This window comes from Pelodiscus sinensis, chromosome 1 (assembly GCF_049634645.1).
Source record: "Pelodiscus sinensis isolate JC-2024 chromosome 1, ASM4963464v1, whole genome shotgun sequence".
NCBI lineage: Eukaryota > Metazoa > Chordata > Testudines > Trionychidae > Pelodiscus > Pelodiscus sinensis.
In genome coordinates this window covers 118,055,620-118,075,000 of record NC_134711.1, presented here as the reverse complement: position 1 = coordinate 118,075,000, position 19,381 = coordinate 118,055,620, and the positions used below count along the sequence as shown (strand labels likewise).

Sequence of the window (19,381 nt, the reverse complement as noted above, 5' to 3'; positions counted from 1 at the left end):
TTCAAGAACTACATTTTTGAAACTTTCTACAATAGACACATCTAAAGCAGTGGTATTTACAAATAGGTTTGGACATGGAAATTTGAATCTGAAACCTAGCACTTTTAAACTACCCACCACTTTTCATTGCTAATTCATCAACAGGCTTTTGTTTTGTTTAAAAGGTATTAGGATGTGTTTATGTCCAGACCTGGTTTTAAAAATTCCAAGGGCCTTGGGACCATTTCTAACAATTAACAATTTATAACTCTTATATCTACAGTTTGGGATTCTCCTTTTTTTACACACAGTCAAAAAAAATTAAACATAATTTCACTGACATATTTCTAAACTAAATTTTTACATAAATGTTCCTGAGAATTTTCTGGTGTGCCGTCGGTACTGTTCCTAAACATAGTTATGCACAATCCTTATGATCTTACCCGTCATACTGTAAACTGATTGTCTCCTAGTATTTTATTAGAAAACACCAGACAAGATCTGTTTTTCAAATAAAGTAACTTTAAAAGTACATTGTTTTAATACAATATTAACACATCTCATATTTCTGCTCAATTGCCAGCGGACTATCACTCTTCATTCGCTATCAGCATTCATATGTGATACATTTTGCCAGTTCGCTCAGTTTCATTTTCTTATTAAACATTTCCTCAAATGTTTTGTTTTCTTTTGGAGTGAAGTGGTTTTTCCAGTCACCAACAGCTCCTGGGAGAACAAAAATGGGGAATGAATAGCCAAGGCTGCCTTGCCATTGGACAGAGAATAATTGTCTGTGTGCTCTGAAACAGTCTGGCTTCATTAGTGCAAAAATTTGCACATGCTGTTTTATTATTATTATTATTATTATTTTGCTCCCGTGTCCTAGCATAAAGGTCATGAAAATGAGTAACATTTAGAGTTCAGATGAGGTTCCTGGTGGAAAGAGGCTGGCTTATCAGCTGCTATATCATATTAACCTTTATATCTTCAGACTAATTTATCTCGCTCTCACCACCTAATTTCCAGTTTAAAGTGACTTACCTGCAAAACTGGTTTTTCTATGGGCCATCGTCCACATTTCCATGCATATGTATAATGCAGTGGAAATAATCATGTCAAGGACTGAGTAGGAGTAAAAGAGAGGCAGGACCAGCATTTGGCATTGTCAGCTCTCATAATAGCTGTGTTTTTCTAAATGCTAGTTTTGGGAGGCATGCAATATGGGGGCATCTCAACTTTCATTTCAAGCTACATTTCTTACCTTCATGATTGCAGAGCAAAGCTTGAAAATATGATCTAGGTGCCCCATATAGACACAGAAACATCACCCAAGGCACTAAAATTAATCCAAAATGCACTGGCTTTTTAAAAAAATCTTATTATTTTTAAACTACTCTTGTTCCTTTCAGAGACTTGACTCATAATTTTTGAATGCTCAGGGTTGGCAATGCTGAGTGGAGAAACTGGAAGAAGAACACACTGAACTACTTTTGCCTCTTAGAAACCACACATACATACTTCACCAGCTAAAAGACCCCGACTTCTGACTATACAATAGCAAGCCAGGCCTGTGCTTTTAGTGGGATTCAAAGCTCCTGGTCACCTAGCCTGCTTATAATCCTCCAGGCCTTATACTGCCTACCTAGACCGTAAACCAGTCTCAGCTGAGCCATCACACCCTCCTACTCACTGGAAAGACCTGAGAGTGCTGTCCCCTTGAGGCTTTTTGACCAACTTTCCTCTCCCTCTTCCTCTCCCCCCAGCGAAGTGTTCACAATTTTCTCTTTCTTTGCATCCTCAAAAACGGGGGAAAATATTCATAAAAGTAAGAAAATGCAACTATAAATTCACAGGAATGGGCTAACAGATTCAGGGTAGATATAGAAGCTGGAACTTTTAAATTAAGCTGATCAAGAAATGTGTAATGGAATTTTTTTTCATTTAATTTATTTCTGGTTCAAAATGACTTAACATTTTTCAAAGGACAGGAAAAATTTCTCACCTGGCTGTACTTTTGTTTAAAATGACCAAAGATAAAATTTGAGTGCATAAATGACATGGGACTCTATATCTCTTTAGTGCTTTTGAAAATTTGATCCTAGATTTAGAATTGTATGAGGGGTTTAAGGTAATTCATCTCTTTACACTATTAATGGATTCTCACTCATCCATTTGTATTGTCAGCATATTTTTTTAGCATATATACGTCAATAAGACAACAGGGAATATACAAAATAAACACTAATTGCAACCTTTCTCAAAAGGAATGTGTTTGTGATTCCTCATAAACAGAGTGACCTTGCTATGCAGTAATAAGGGTACACTTTAGTGTTTGTGAAGGACAGAGGTAAAACAATTTAGATAAAGAAAGAGATAGTTAAGCGCATGAATCTTTCCCTTCTGTTCTAAATGCTCATGTGAAACAATGTTAACGTTGAATATAGAGGCTTCCCTGTATCTAGTGTGGCCATTCATTCCCAATCAAAGAAGCTGAAAAGAAAGCAGACTAGAACTGGATTCAAAGAGAATTCTTTCCTCACTCTGAGGACATGATCCAAAGCTCAACAAGTCATTATATACATACCTACAAGCCAGGTCTACACTAGACCTGGAAGGTTGGAGTATGCTACGCAACTCCAGCTGTGTAGAATACATAACTGGAGTTGGCTTACCTTAAAACAAGCTTGGCTGCGTCCACACAGCGGGAGGCCGAAAGGAGCAAACAATCCTATCAGCTTCTCTTATTTCTTGCAACTGTGAGGAGTACAGGCGCTAACTAGAGCTGCACTCAGTGTTTGATTTATGGCTCTAAATCGAACCCGCTAAATCGAATGCCAAACGTCGATCTCTGGCGTGGTGAGTGTAGACCTGCTCTTAATGTCCTCAATGAGATTTGTATCAGGCCCTATATGTTCTTCAGTTAGGTCACTTCCCACCAACGTACCTTTTCGGAATATCAGTTTCCTGTTGGATGTGAGTGCACAAACGGTGTGATTTGGGTCACTGTTTTCTTTTTCTATGTTGCTTTTCATCTCAGTGAATGATGACTTCTCACAAATCTTTCTGATTTCACTGTCACTGATGTTTACTCCCAGAAATACACTCATCTGCCTCACAACCTTAGGAAGATCCTGAAATTTTTGAAAAGTAAATTGTTTGTTTTCTAAGCAGTACAACAGGTTTTATTTCTAAATCAAACACCAAATATTTTTCCTTCCGAATGACACTGTTCAAGGAAAGCTGTCACCCTGGTGTGCACACACAGTATCTAGACGGGAGGCCTGATTCATCTCTTACTTGCACCTGTGTAAATCAGGAGTAATTCTATTGAAGATAATAGAGTCTCATGTGTGTGCAAATGATATAAGTAAGAAGAGAATCAGGTTCAGTGTATGTATGTTCTTATTTACATATATTTTTAAAAGTTGCATGGTCAGTTTTGGTATCAGTTCATCAAGACAGTTAAGCATTTCTCTAACTTTCACCATTCTCATTGCCTTCCATTGGAATATTAATGTACTTAAAGTTAGGTGTATACTTGGAGTACCTAGTTGAACTGGAGTTTGAGGGTGAAAATTTTGGAAGAAATTTAGGAGCTACAACAGACTGGATTTTTATTTCTCCTCCATCCCCCAAGAAAAATATTGCCAAAGATGAAAAATACATTTTTGTAGAAATTTTCAGTGTGACTTCTCATCAAAACATCAAAAACTGGATAAAGTTTATTGTCTTGGCTTTTTCTTTTCTTTTAAAACTTGAAATTCTTGAAGCAAGTGGACATTTCCCACAAAAAAGTCAAAATCCCATTTATTTGTGGAAAAATAGTTATAATGGAAAAAATTGACCATCCCTATTTGGTTCTAGTTTCATAGGCTCCAAATGGGACATGTGCTCCGAAATCACTGAAGCGCTTTTGAAAATTCTTTCTGTGTAACTAGAAGCACCAAGTTGCTTATGGCTCCCATAGTCTCCCACTTCAGTTCCATAGCCAGCAACAGAAGATCCTGGAACAAGAGGCTTTTTCTCTGCCTGGCAGCATGATCTAGCTGACTGTGCACAGGAAAGAGAGGTGTGGACTTAGAATCATAGAATCATAGGACTGGAAGGGACCTCAAGAGGTCATCGAGTCCAGCCCCCCGCCCTCAAGGCAGGACCAAGCTCCGTCTACACCATCCCTGACAGATGTCTATCTAACCTGTTCTTAAATATCTCCAGAGAGGGAGATTCCACCACCTCCCTTGGCAATTTATTCCAATATTTGACCACCCTGACAGTTAGGAATTTTTTCCTAATGTCCAATCTAAACCTCCCCTGCTGCACTTTAAGCCCATTACTCCTTGTCCTGTCCTCAGAAACCAAGAGGAACAAATTTTCTCCTTCCTCCTTGTGACACCCTTTTAGATATTTGAAAACCGCTATCATGTCCCCCCTTAATCTTCGTTTTTCCAAACTAAACAAGCCCAGTTCATGAAGCCTGGCTTCATAGGTCATGTTCTCTAAACCTTTAATCATTCTTGTCGCTCTTCTCTGTACCCTTTCCAATTTCTCCACATCTTTCTTGAAATGTGGCGCCCAGAACTGGACACAGTACTCCAGCTGAGGCCTAACTAGTGCAGAGTAGAGCGGCAGAATGACTTCACGAGTTTTGCTTACAACACACCTGTTGAGACAACCTAGAATCATAGGTTCTGAATCATTAACTTCTGAATGTTAATCCTTCTTTTGACACTGATTTTATCTATGGCTTTGTGCAAGTCATTTTACCTCTCTGTGCCTCAGTGTCTCAATATGTGAAAATAGGATTTACTACCTACCTCGTGTTATGAAAATGAAGTAGCTAATATTTGTGTAACCCTTTCAAAGATAAGCACTATACAAGTTTTCATTTGCTCTTTAATTTTCAGTGATGTGGTCTTACAATGGCTTTGTTTTGTTATTTTTTGTTTTGTTTTGTTTTTTACTGCATAATATGGACATACATTTACCTTCTTCATGTCTTCATAGAATAAAAATAAGATGTTTCTGTCATTTTTATGTTCTTCCCAGCTTAAGAAATGATCAAACCAGGATCCACAGACAACTGTGAGAAAAACAAAATGGGATTTATATAAACTTCATAGATTTTTTTTTGTCCAACTATATTGTATACACTAAAAGGAAATGCTCTCTTCCTGCTGTGCAATGAGAGTGCATTCCCCTGACTGGTTCAATTCCTTCTGCTTACTGGATCAAATTGAATGCACAAGGTTTTTTAACTTTTTTTTTTTTTTTTTTTTTTGTGAGCTTCTGTTTGTAGAATTCTGGTGTTCTTTTGAGAAATGGATTTGAAGCCAAACACTGAATCCAGCCACAAGGAAATGTGAGTAGTCTCACTGAAATATATGGTATTATGTTTACAAAAGTAAAGCATGTGCATAAACATTTGCAATATTAGTGCCATAATTTGGGAAGATAGTAAACACTTCAGCACAAAATGCAGCCTGCTCTGGAGTGAAACACAGCAGCTGTTAATAAGTGCAGAGCAATGTTTCAAATATTTTAGGTATGAAAGTGAAGAATACCATATGAATTTAAAGTATCAGGGGAAAGGGAGGTAGACTGAAGATGATTAGTTCCCAAACTGGTACTTAGCCACAGTGTTGCCAGTTCCTGTGACTTTATAATGAGTCTCATGATATTTGTTGTTTTTCTTAAATTGTACCACAACTTGTTGGAATCAAGAAATTGCTGGAGAACCTTAGCTCTCCCCCCACCCCTCTCCCAAAAGAAGTAAGTTTCTGGCCTTTCTAATGATAAAGAAAAGATTGAACATGTCAAGTGAGAACATTCTAAAGAGTTCCAAAACCACAAAAAAGAAAAATCCAATATTTATTATTAAAAAAACCCATACGATTTCTAACCCAATCTCTTGGTTCTGAGGGGCCATATCCATGATGTCTGAGCACTTGAGGTTGGCAATATTGCAATCTTTACTCACTTTGGTGTCTCTACTGCTGCTGGTGGTGATGAATGAATTTCTATGGCCTATGTAAAATAGGAGGATTAGACTAGGGAACACACCGTTCACTTCTGACCTTAAAAATCTATGATTTGTTATTCCCATGGGGCTTGTGAGCAGTGGGGACAATTTTGCTGCCATTAACAAGTGCCCACATTTGCTTCTGCAGTGCAGGATCCAGCCTAGGCAGCACAAGCATCAGGCCCCATATCAGTAGCATTTTGTTTTTCTTTTGAATTTCCTACAGCTGTTTGTTGCTGTACAGCTTCTTGGGTAGCACATATCCTGCAGAAACAAACTTTTTGAGTAATAAAACACTGAAAACGGGGCTGGACAATGGGAACAGCACCACCAGCACAATCTTAACTGCCACATCAGGATCAAAGCTGCTGCTCATATAATACTCCTGCATGTCCTTGGGGTTTGAAACCTGGCAGTTCAAGATAACAGCCCTGTCACAGGATGGGGCAGAGTCTGTGGAGGTGATGAACACTGCAGTAGGTCAAGGCTTACAAATATAACCTTTGTTTGGATCCGGCCAAAGACAAAAAGTACAGGTCATGTGTGCAAAACAATAAAAAACCACCCGGATCAATGAAAAACAAAGGTACAATAATAACACGTTGTAAAGCATAAATAGGATTGACAGTTAGAGGGTTCAGAATAATATCCACCTTGCTTCATCCAGCTCACTTAAGGGAAACGTGCTTTATATGCTCTCTGAGCTATCAGTTAAACACACTATTCTTTTCTGCTCTGCTTTCAGAACGAGGGAAAACTCTGTTGAGCATGCTCAGAAGAATATACACTACTTTAAAAAGGCAGGCTATCATTACTTTTTCTCCTTTCTTTTGCACTTTTTCTCCCTAAAATGTAGAGTCCTGTTGCAAATTACCTTATAAGCTGATTGCAAGTCAGAGGGACATCAATACCTTCAGGCCAGATGTTGTGTGTTAGATCCTTTCTTTGCCATTTGGTGTAAAAAGAGTAGATTAACTATCTCCAGATTTTTTTTTTTAATCCTAAACCTAAAGGGGAAGCTGGACATCCAAACTTAGCTGTGGCTAGTCTTCTGGGGGTTGCAAAAACAGGGATAAAACATTTTTTTTCTATCAAATCAACAGGGACAGCCCCGTTTGGAGGGCACAGGTGGCTACCCTATGTTTTTGTAAAAGCTGGGACAGTGTTAATTTACTTTAGTGCAGAGTGGGGATAAGAATCAGCAGGTCAATTTGCTTGTTTTTGTGGCTGGAACAAGAGTCAGTAAGTTGTTTGGGAAAAGGTTGAGGGCAATATGAGTTTAAAGCATGGGGAAAAAATGCTAATGCCAGCTCTGAGTTTATTACCTATGGGCTATTGACTTGTCTGTATGGAGGGCCAATGTGAAGGGTTGTGATGAATATAATCTAATGTCCAAGAGTGCTGGAACACTTTTTATAGTGGAGGTGCTGGTAGCTGCTGGTGGCTGTCTTCTTTCCTATGTCTAAAATGTAGAGTCCTGTTGCAAATGACCTTATTAGCTGATTGCAATGTCAGGGAGACATCGATACCTTCAGGTCAGGTTAATGATAGATCCTTTCTTTGCCATGTGGTGCAAAAAGAGTTGATTAACTGTCTCTCCAGATTTTTTTTTGTAACCCGAAACCTGAAGGGGAAGCTGGATAAAGTTAAAGAAGCTAGTATCAGAGGAGTAGCTGTGTTAGTCAGAAACTCCATAAACAATGAGAAGTCCTGTGGCACCTTATAGACTAACAGATTTATTGGAGCATAAGCTTTCGTAGGTAAAGACCAACTTCGTGTGACAAAGTGGATCTTTGCCTATCAAAGCTAATGCTCCAATAAATCTGTTAGTCTATGAGGGTACATCTACACTACAGCACCAATTCGAACTAACTTAGTTCGAATTAGTTAATTCGAACTAAACTAATTCGAATTAGCGCATCTAGACTTAAAAACTAGTTCAAATTAGTGGTTTGCTAATTTGAACTAGCATGTCCACACTGAGTGGACCCTGAACCGGGGTTAAGGATGGCCGGAAGCAGTGCCGGCAGGGCATCAGATTAGGACTTAGAGCATGGAGCTGCTGTCTCAGGCTAGCCGAGGGCTGTGCTTAAAGGGACCCGACCCCCACCCCGGACAGACAGTTCTCAGGGGTTCCCCGCTTGCAAAGCAGTCCTGGCTTGGAGTGCCCTGAGTGCCCACACTCGGCACATCACAGCACTCGGCCATCAGCCCAGCTGCACTTGCCGCAGGCTGCCATCCGGAGGGGGGGGTCAATCAAGGGGCTTCAGGAGAGCTTCCACCCCGAGGAGCCCGCAGAGCCAGCCCAGTCCTCCCCATCAGGGACTCGTACCCCATCCCTCCCTCACCTCCTTCCACTTACCCCTCCCTAGCCCCCCTTCCTGATGTACAAAATAAAGGACACGTGTGGTCAAAAATAGAAACTCTCTTTATTGAACAAAACTCGGGGAGACTGGGAAAAGGAGATGGGAGAGGGGAAGAGAGAGGCTGGGAGAGGGGAGGGCAACTAAAATGATCAGGGGTTTGGAACAGGTCCCATATGAAGAGAGGCTAAAGAGACTGGGACTTCTCAGCTTAGAAGACGGAGTAAGGATATGATAGAGGTCTCTAAAAGCATGAGTGGTGTGGAGAGGGTGCATACAGAAAAGTTCTTCATTAGTTCCCATAATAGAAGGACTAGAGGACACCAAATGAAATGAATGGGTAGCGGGCTTCAAACTAACAACAGAAAGTTCTTCTTCACAAAGCAAATAGTCAACCTGTGGAACTCCTTGCTGCAGGAGGCTGTGAAGGCTAGAACTAGAACAGAGTTTAAAGAGAAGTGAGTTAAAGTCATGGAGGTTGGGTCCATGGAGTGGTATTAGCCAGGGGGTAGAAATGGTGTCCCTGGCCTCTGTGGAAAGCTGGAGATGGATGGCACGAGACAAATAGCTTGGTCATTGTCTTCGGTCCATCCCCTCCAGGTCCCTAGTTTTGGCCACTGTCGGCAGACAGGCTACTGGGCTAGATGGACCTTTGGTCTGACCCAGTACGGCCATTCTAAGCTCAGGGCTCAGGGGGTCTCACTGGACCACCCTGATTTTCATGCAAACCTGCTCCTGGATGGCCAGGCTGGCAGCTATCCTGCCCTAGACGGCCACTTTCCTATGCCTAGTGCGGAGGTTGTGGATGAAGTCCACGATGTCTGCACTAGCTCAGGCGGGCGCCCACCTCTTGCGGACCTGGGTAGGCTCCCGGGAGCCGCCAGCCTGGTCCCGGGAAGAGGCGGAGGGCTGGGTGGCAGCGGGTGGCTGGCTCGAGCCATGCCAGGTGCAGGGTCTGCTGGCTGGGTGCTGGCAGGCTTGCACCTGGCACGGGCACCATAGCCAGCCCATGCACCTTTAAGGGCTCTGGGGCCGGGAGGGGGGCATACGAGTTTCCCTGGGGGTGCCCAGAGTGGCCACCAGGGAAAGCTGGGGAGGGCTAGCCTCCCACTAGTTTGAATTAAGTGGCTACACAGCCCTTAATTCGAACTAGTTAATTCGAACTAGGCATTAGTCCTTGTGGAATGAGGTTTACCTAGTTCGAACTAAGCGCTCCGCTAGTTTGAATTAAGTTCGAACTAGCGGTTCGCGTGTGTAGCACCTATCAAAGTTAATTCGAACTAACGTCTGTTAGTTCGAATTAACTTTGTAGTGTAGACATACCCTAAGGTGCCACAGGATTCCTCGTTGGTAAAGCAGCTAGTTCAAGATGCTCAGATAATATTAGTGGCAGGCACACAATTGTATATGGGTTTCCTATACATGTTTGAACTGGAATATATGCAAGAGATGGCCTTCGTATATGTTCATGAGTCAATACAGGATCTCAATAAATCCCATATGTAAAACATTTAATGCTTGCTGTTCTCACGTCAGTAGCATACGATCAGTTCCATGAGAACTGTTGCAACTAGCATTAGGCCTGGACTCAAAGCCTGCATCTGAACAATCATGAAGGTTGCATGTTTGAAGTCAAAACCTGAGGCCTCCCTGCTATTTACCTCATGTCAGTCCCCTGCATATATTGGAAATCACTTCAAGTCAGGGAATGCTACAGCACCCTCAGTCCCAGCATGTGTGAAAGGCCTGGCTCCTGCATAGTGGCACCTTGCTGGATCCATGAGCAGAGCCACTGAGGTCAGTGGGAATTATAAGAGTGCAGCAATCAGTCCACACTCCAGGTCCGGGGACTAAGCAAAGCTCTGCAGACTAGATCATTTACATGTAAATGTACAATACACTGCTCTGTAATATATACTGTCTGTAAAATACACTGCTCTCCAATAGTTCATGATGTCTCTGTGATACTGCAGTAAGGCCTTTAGAGAATAGAACATAGAACATAAGAATGGCCATACTGGGTCAGACCAAAGGTCTGTCCAGCCCAGTACCCTGTCTGCTGACAGTGGCCAATGCCAGGTGCCCTAGAAGGAGTGAATTGAACAGGTAATGATCAAGCGAGCTCTCTCCTGCCATCCATCTCCACCCTCTGACATACAAGCTGGGGACACCATTCCTTACCCATACTGGCTAACAGCCATTTATGGACTTAACCTCCATGAATTTATCTAGTTCTTTTTTAAACCCTGTTATAGTCCTAACTTTCACAGCAAAAATTTGCACCCCCTCTCCTCCACCGCCATGTGGCACGGCCCCGAACCTGGGGCACAGCTGAGGGGAACTTGTACTGCTTCTTCCCCCACTCCCTACAGGGGCCTGGCTCCTGCATGCACTAACCCGCCAGTGGAGATGGAGGAGGGTCAGGCTTGAAGCAGGGTCCGGCTCGGAGCAGAGAAGCAGGGAGAAGGCTCCAGCTTCCGTGAGCTGAAGGGATAACGGGGGGAGCAGAATGGGATTAAATTGTAGCCTCCCTAGCATGGTGCCCAGAGGCAACTGACCTCTCCAGCCCCCTTGCTACGCCACTGCCCCCCCTCCTGCAGATCTATCATCTTCTGCATATGCAAGATCTGTGAGAGCCGTCCCATTAATCTGAAGTTAGTGTCTGTGGCACCAGCTTCTGGGTGGTGTCTCAGTGCTGCCACATTCACCTTCAAAGAGGGGGCTTCCCAAAGCAGGCCCTTGCTGCTGACCCCCAAAGCATCCACAGGTCCAGTCTCCTTTCAATGGGCCCACTTCCCAGGGCTCATTGATCTTGGATCTGGCTTCCATCCCTTCTCCAACCTTTGTAACTGCCCAGAGGTGCTCATCTTCCGCCTTACACATTCCCACCTCATTCACCCCACAGAGACAGTCTCTGCCTCACTTGTCCTAGGGACTATTCTACCAAGACTTAATACAAAGTTTCCATGTAAAAGGACTCAATACAAAGCTAAAAACTTCAATGAGAGAATAATTAATAGAGACATGTCTACATTTGCTGCAGGGAGACACCTCTACCTGCCTCCACCCCTCTCCCCCCAGAGTCTACAGCCCCATTGCAAAGCGGAGGAGGGGAGGAAAAGAGGCTGAGGCCCATCCAATGGGACTGAAGCAGACATGAGCAAGCCATGCCCGGGAGCCATTCTCCTGTCCATTGCTGGTGCTGTGTTGCTTCAAGGCACGCTGAAATGCGGACACCTCTAGGGTGAGCTGGACAGCTGTTTAACACCTGCACAAGGTTTCAGGCAGGGGGCAGTGTGGGCTGCCTTCCTGCAGAGCCCCCTTCAGAACTACTGTGCCCTCCTGGCTTAGGAGAAGAATAAACAGGAGGATTAGAAATTAACCCGCCCCGTCTCACGTCCCCTAGGCAGGAACTGAGCCATCTACATTAGGCCCCAGCTGGAGTATCATGTCCAGTTCTGGGTGCCACATTTCAGGAAACATGGAGAAACTGGAGAAAGTCCAGAGAAGATCAACACAAATGATGAAAGGTCTAGAGAACATGAGATATGAGGCAAGGCTGAAGGAACTGGCCTTGTTTACCTTGGAAAAGAGAAGATCGAAAAGGGACATGAGAGTAGCTTTCAAGTATCTAAAAGGGTATCATAAGAAGGAGGAAGAAAAATTGTTCTGCTTGGCCTCTGAGGTTAGGATGAGAAGCAATGGGCTTAAATTGCAGCAAGGGAGGTTTAGGTTGGACATTAGGAAAAACTTCCTGCCTGTCAGGGTGGTTAAACACTGGAATAAATTGCATAGGGAGATTGTGGAATCTCCATCACTGGAGATATTTAAGAGCAGGTTAGACAGACACCTGTCAGGGATGAGCTAGAGCAACTCAACTTTGGAAGCCCCAGGGGCAACACTGATACTTACAGAACATGCTGAGGGCCTCAACTTAAGTGTGGTTGCATATGCAAGCAAATATATACAAATAGCTTCTCTCACACTGACAGGCATGAATACAAAGATTAAGGCAAGATTACACAACACACAGACCCCGTTTAAGTCAGCTCTGCTGATATTAATAAAATGCAATATTTACCCGATTTCTACCCATGGACAGCACTTTTCATGAGCAATGACAGTCCAAGAATTTAACTACTAAAACACATCAAGAGAAGATCATTACACTGACTACTTTTTTGTTTTGGCTCCCACTCGCCGGCCACGTGTTGATCTTCACATAAACTCAAACTGCACCGCGGGGCGCAAACAAACTGGCCATGAGCAGCATACCAAGTTATTAATAAATATTTTTAAACCTTTACCTTTTCTCTCATCTGCCATGTGTCCTCTCCTTGCTCCATCATCTCCCCTGGTGCCTGCTGCCCCCCAACTCCTCACCCTCCTCTGCTGTCCTGACTCCTGCCCTTCTCACAGCCCTCAGCCTTCCTGCGACCTGTCCTCCTCCACCAGCTGCTCTCTCCCCCCTGTGCCCACTCCTCCAGTAAACCCACTCTGATCAGGTGAGCTACCCCTCCTCATCCCCTCTTCTAACACCTCCCTCTACATACCTGCCCTGCCTCTCTCCTCTGGTGCTGGTCCCTCCCTTGCAGGTGTCTGACCTTCTGCTTCACCCCCAGAATCTCCTGGCACCTGCACCTTCCCTTAGCCCTGCACCCTCCTGGTGCCTCCCCCTTCCCTCACTGCTCCTGCTCCCCTTTGCCCTCTTTTTCTCTGATGCCCTCCCCCCACCCCTTTCTGCCCCCATTCCCCTCATGCCCCTGTGCCCTCACACATGCCTTGCTCCATCCCCGCCTTCCTCATACCCACCCCTTATTTCAAGCCTTCTCCCAGCACCTCCCTCTCCCCCATCCAGACCCTAATGCCTTTATCCTCTCCTCTCGCAGTATCACCCTGTGCCCCCTCCCACTGACACCTCCCCTCCTGCCCTTTCCCTCATTGTCTGCACTTGGCCCCCTGACATTTGTATCTTCTCTCTCCTCTCCACCTCCTCACAAGCCCCTCCCCTTCCCTCTTCTCCCCTCCCTTCCACACAAGCTCCTTCCTCTCCCACCACTTCCCCCCTAGTTTTCACCCTGCCCTGCCCTGCCCTGCCCTGCCGTACCTTCTGCCTTCCACTTGCGGGGCCGGAGTCTGTGCTCAGGCCCCAGAAGTCCCCGGACTCCGAACTGGAATTTAGGCCGGCACCACGCGGCACCGAACACTTTTAAAGTCCCAGGCTGTGACGTCACGTCATGCCCGGGCGTCTCCCCAGTCACCTGAAAATGCTGCGCAGTGTGCGCAGGCAATTGGGAGCTGACTGAACGCTGGCATGGGCGGCGAGTTCTATGGCCATCCCATACCCGGCCCTGGACCATCCCTGCCATGCGCAGCATGTGCAGGCAAGGGGGAGCCAACTGAACCCTGTGCACGTCAGGGATGGTCCAGGGCCGGGGGTGGGGACAGCCATAGAACTCACCGCCCATGCCAGATGAGCCTGCACAACATGTGCTCTCTTTAACCCCGGGCCGGCGCCCCCCTAGCGTGGCACCCGGGGGCAATTGCCCCCCTGGAGCCTCTTTGCTATGCTTCTGTATTCAATGTGTGAAGAAGAACTTCCTTTTATTTATTTTAAACCTGCTGCCCATTCATTTCATTTGGTGGCCCCTACTTCTTATATTATGGGGACAAATAAATAACTTTTCCTTATTAGTTTTCTCCACACCACTCATGCTTTTATAGACCTCTATCATATCCCCCTTAGTCTCCTCTTTTCCAAGCTGAAAAGTCCCAGCCTCTTTAATCTCTCATCATATGGTACCCGTTCCAAACTCCTAATCATTTTAGTTGCCCTTCTCTGAACCTTTTCTAATGCCAGTAGATCTTTTTTGAGATGAGCCCACATCTGTACGCAGTATTCCAGATAGTGCTATTAAAGAGGAACACATACCCCTGGCAGTAATTACATGTAAGGAGGCACATGTGGTGTTTCCTATTCCAATGACAAGAAATCCTGTAATGCCACATTGAGGAGATAGTAACTATTCTGGTTAAGTAAACAAATTGTTTTCTTTGATCCCATTTGTACAAAATATACGGCTGGTATCTGGTTACATGGATGATTTGTAAAAAAGGGTAAATGCCCTGTAAATAAGGATTTTTCACTCATTTATATTTCTCACTTCTTTACCATGTGTTATCTTTTCTCTCTCTAACCTAATTTATAACACTCATCCTTACCATCTCCCTCTAAGAACAGCTCAAGGAAAACAGTCCATGAATCTATGGTGGGGAGATTTGGATTATCTCTGTAGTAGTGATACATGGAAACAGCAATATCTTTTGGGTTTCTGATGATGTAGAAGGCCTGGAAATGAAAACAATAAGAATATTAAGAATAACTTCCTTCTTGTAAAAGATCCATTTGCATAGGTGTGAGGTTTTTTTACATTTTTCCCTGAGGTCCTCTGGCTATGGGACAAGCTTCTTTCAGTGATCATCTTCCAGCCAATAGTCAAATGTCCTTTATAGTTAAAACAGCATTAAGGTAGAGGAGGGTATTAGTGGGGGAAAATCACTAGCTGATGCATAGGCAGACATTAACAGACCAGTGGTAAAACCTGGAAGTATAGGTGCCACTCATACAGTATTACTGGCTGGAACACAATTGCATATGGGTTTCCTCTATGTGTGTGAACTGGAATATATGCAAGAGATGGCATTTATATTAGTTCATAAGTCAATACAGGATCTCAATAAATCCCATGTGTAAAACATTTACTGCTTGCTGTTCTCATGTAAGTAGCATATGATCAGTTTCATGAGAAACAGTTGCAACTAGCATTAGGCCTGAACCCAAAGCCTGCATCTGAATGAGTATGAAGGTTACATGTTTGAAATCAAAACTTGGATGCAGAGCTCAATTTTTCTAGAAGCCTCCAGCATTGCTGGGGGCAAAGCAAACTCTGCGGTGCGCGTGAGAGGGATCTATCAAGACTTGGACTTGTGGCTGAAACCTTGGTTTTAGCCCTTACCGAACTGTGCGCTTTTTTTGTATAATTGGTATCCTTGCCTATAACAATGTTTTTTCATACAGTCTACATGTATAAAATTTCATAGTCCTCCCAAGCAGTTCATTCTGAAGAATCACGAACATTACAGTAAACGTCATATTTCTGAAACAGGGAAAAACTAGGCAAATCTTGCATAGAAATCAGACTCCTGTGTTTTGCCATACACTAACTTCTACAGAATAATTGGAGGCATAGGTCAAAATATATTAGTAGATAATGCATAAGCAATGAGGGATGAAACACTGTTAGATTAATTTTAAAGTGACTCACTTAAAAGGAGTGTTACTGTGGTAGCAGGCTAGTCATTGTGTGGCTTTTTTTCAGATGTGCCTGGATCCTTTACACTTAATTATGTAACTCTAGCTCCATTAATCATTGCACTGATCAGAAATTATATAAAACAGCTTTAAGGTTGTAATGTTTTTCACTTTTGGTATCTTTCTATGACTAAAACTGAGCTACTGATTAGTTCAGTATAGTCATGGTGTTGTGGGTTCCTCGGAATTAGAGACAAGGCGGGTGAGGTAATATCTTGTACTGGACCAACTTCTATTGGTGAACGAGACAAGCTTTCAAACCCCACAGAACTCAGAAAACTTGAGCCCACAAAGATCTTTTTTCAACTTCAGAAAACTTGTCTCTCTCACCAACAGAAATTGGCCCAATAAGATATATTACCTCGCCCACTTTGTCCCACAAAGTAGGACATTCTATGATGAAACCCAGATATTTAAGTCCAGGTTTAAGGGCATATATTACCCCCATCTGGATATGCATCATCCATTGATAGCACTGAGAGCTGAACAAATGATTTAAATGCAGAATGTAAGTGTACTAAGTATACTTAAAAAACTTTTAATTACGTGGTCATTAAATTCTTTGCTGCTAATGTGTTTGAGGGTGTTCAGGCTCCTATATGTTCCATCTTTTAAATCAAATTATTTGTCTGATGCTCAAAGACATCTAAGTGCAAGTGCATTTCCATGCTAGTATATAAGGAAATGTGGCACTTTGATAACTATGACTACTTCCAATCCAATCTTGTGAATGTTCAGAACATTGTAATCTGCAGACTGTGTTTAGCAGGACAGACAATGTGAGGCAGGTTGTAATGCAAGTGAAGAAGGCATGCTTCAGACCTTTCATTGTTTATTTACACCTTGAACTCAATCTATGCTGCTGCTCTGATGGCAAGATGTTAGCCCTATGTTGTGTAATTATATTTTAAAATATGAGAATACTAAATTCATTATGGCTGTGTCTAGACTGGCCAGTTTTTCTCAACTTGCCAGCTGTCTACACAGGCCGCTTGAATTTCCACAAAAGCACTGACTTCCTTCTGTAAGAAATCAGTGCTTCTTGCGGAAATACTATTCTGCTCCCGTTCAGGCAAAAGTCCCTTTTGCACAACGCTTTTGTGCAAAAGGGCCAGTGTAGACAGCTCAGAGTTGTTTTCTGCAAAAAAACCCCGATCGCGAAAACGTCAATCGGAGCTTTTTTGCAGAAAAGCGCGTCTAGATTGGCACGGACACTTTTCCGTAAAAAGTGCTTTTGCGGAAAAGCATCTGTGCCAATCTAGACTCTCTGTTCTGAAAATGCTTTTAATGGAAAACTTTTCCGTTAAAAGCATTTTCAGCAAATCATGCCAATCTAGATGCAGCCTACCAGTTTACTGACATGCAAGTAGAGTTGAGTTATTGGCTTTTGATTAACTGCTGGGAAGTCCCTTCTATAATTCATACCTGAAAAATCCAGTGGCTTTGCAATTATGAATCTGCATGATTCTGTCATAGGTTTTCTGCATCAGTGAGGCTTATATATATGTGAACATGTTCCAGCTCAACCAACAAATAGCAATTTAGGAATTACTGAATGACATTTTAACACCTATATAATGCAGGAGGTCAGACTGGATTATAATGAATATTAGAAACCAGATTGAACTAATAGTTTACACTATGAAATTTTAAATAATAGAGGACCAACACTGGAATGCTATTTTGGTTAAAATTCAGAGTAACCCACTGAAGCTGGAGAGTTTTTCCAGATTTACACTGGTGTGGCCGAGAGTGGAATTTGCCACTGTAACTTGATACTGGCAGCACTGTGTGTTTAAAAATGACTAAATCCAGTCCAGATAAAATGTATACTTCATTTGAAAGAGCTGCAATATTTTACCTTGCATTGCTTGACCTTAAAATTTGACGGTAACATGCTGTAGTCCAAGTGTGTTGGGATGATTCTCTTGGAAGAAAGATTGTTCAGTTCTTCCACTCTGGAGATGTCTCCAAACTCAATAGGCGATGTGAGGGTGACTTTAGGAGTGTAAATCTGCATTACAATTTCTGCAAGCCAGTGAGTGCCTTAAGACCATTATTTTTAAGAATAAAAAAGTAAGAGAGAAGAAAAGGATTTATTACTAGAAAAATATACTGATATAGGAAAAGTTTTGTTTGAAAGGAGATCACTTGTTAGGACACTGAAGCTCTGATCCTGCAACACTTAGGTGTGTGAGAAATTTTTCACATAAAAGCAGTTCTGTTGAGTCCACTTGAGTCTAAATGCTCATAGAATTAGAGCTATAGCTGATGAATGAAATAATTCCCTTAGAAAAAATGCTGAGTAACACTAATACTAAGCAAACCTTTTTAGAAAATGTGCACATTATTCAGATAGTTTTATAGAAACTAAAAAGTAGTGCTATGGCTCACTTTTCCTCATAAAGTTTGAGCATAAAACTTACATGCCCACTACTTAGCTGGTGAACTAACACTTTGGTTTACATATTTTCAATAACAACACTGACTTAATTTTGGGGGGGGGAGGATGAATATACAGAGCAACAGCATAAAATTACTTACACAGTCCTGACTTATTAATGATAACAGTGTAATAAGACTTTAACCACATCTTTACAGTATGGATTTAACTTGCAAGTAAATTGCCTATTTTGATTTCTAGTAATAAAGAGAACTGATAGGCAGGCTCAACTGCTTTAAAATTACAAAGTCAAAATACATTATACACATATAGTTGATATTTTAAAATTCCACTTTTTACACCTCAGTAAAGCTCCGCATTTCCAATATGAACTTAAACATCTTCCTCTTTCCATTTCACCCTCTCACATATGCAGCAGGCTTTCCAATGAGCTAACACCTAGAACATTCAGCAAACAATTACGTTTCCCTGCAAGGAATGCTTAAAGCAGATCTTTACCAGACTTTGGGTAGGAAACCAAAAGGATGTCATCTTCTCTAGCATCAAAGGCATCCAAAGATTTTAAAAGATCTGGCGATGACCTAGTTGTAAAGGGAATCCCGTTGAATCTATGAATGAGAGCTGGCTGACTCTGAGTTGACATATTTGCTAATGTCTTGGATCTCTGTATGTCAGATAACAGCTCAGTCACCTGGGGATATGGAAGTCACTTGTAAGTCAGATGATTTTCAGTGACTAATCAAATTTTACAATTGGAAACTGCACTTTTATATACATTGTACAATTCTGCAGAGTCACATCGAGATTTTACCTTGTCAGAAAATTACTTAGGCAACTGTAAAATTCTACAGAAGTTATCTTGATGAATCACACAGATAACCTCCATTTCCCTGTGGGTTATATGTCACAAAGATTTCCTGAAGTGTTTTAACAGTGGAAAATAACTAGAATGACAAGTGAATACACTTTCAAAATATACTTAACATCCTCATTAGCAAATTAGGCTTTGGAATAAGTGGCTTGTTGCTTCATGTTTCCAGATAGGCAGTGTGTATTTTTAAAATATGCATTTTCACATATTTTTAAAATTCAATATTCCTTTAGCTTGTGTGAACACAAGTAATTATTTTTTTAAACTTATTGACAATGGATTGAATTTTTCAAAAATAACTAAGGGTCCCCATTTTCAGAAAGTACTGAGCACCTACTCACAGAAAAACTCCCTCTGAAATGTCCCTACTGAA

The 19,381-nt window shown here is 42.4% G+C and overlaps 1 protein-coding gene across 1 annotated transcript; it reads right to left on the bottom strand.

Annotated features, from left to right (window-relative positions):
* Positions 1–316: 316 nt before the first annotated feature.
* Positions 317–18,780, bottom strand: LOC102462591 (sulfotransferase 6B1-like). Its single transcript, XM_006121302.4, has 6 exons — positions 18,636–18,780; positions 17,595–17,779; positions 14,584–14,710; positions 4,965–5,059; positions 2,924–3,110; positions 317–705 (listed from the first exon to the last, which is right to left on the bottom strand). Exons 1-6 carry the CDS (start codon positions 18,778–18,780, stop codon positions 587–589), a joined length of 858 nt encoding a protein of 285 aa, XP_006121364.1. The 3' UTR covers positions 317–586.
* Between the last annotated feature and the right edge of the window lie 601 nt (positions 18,781–19,381).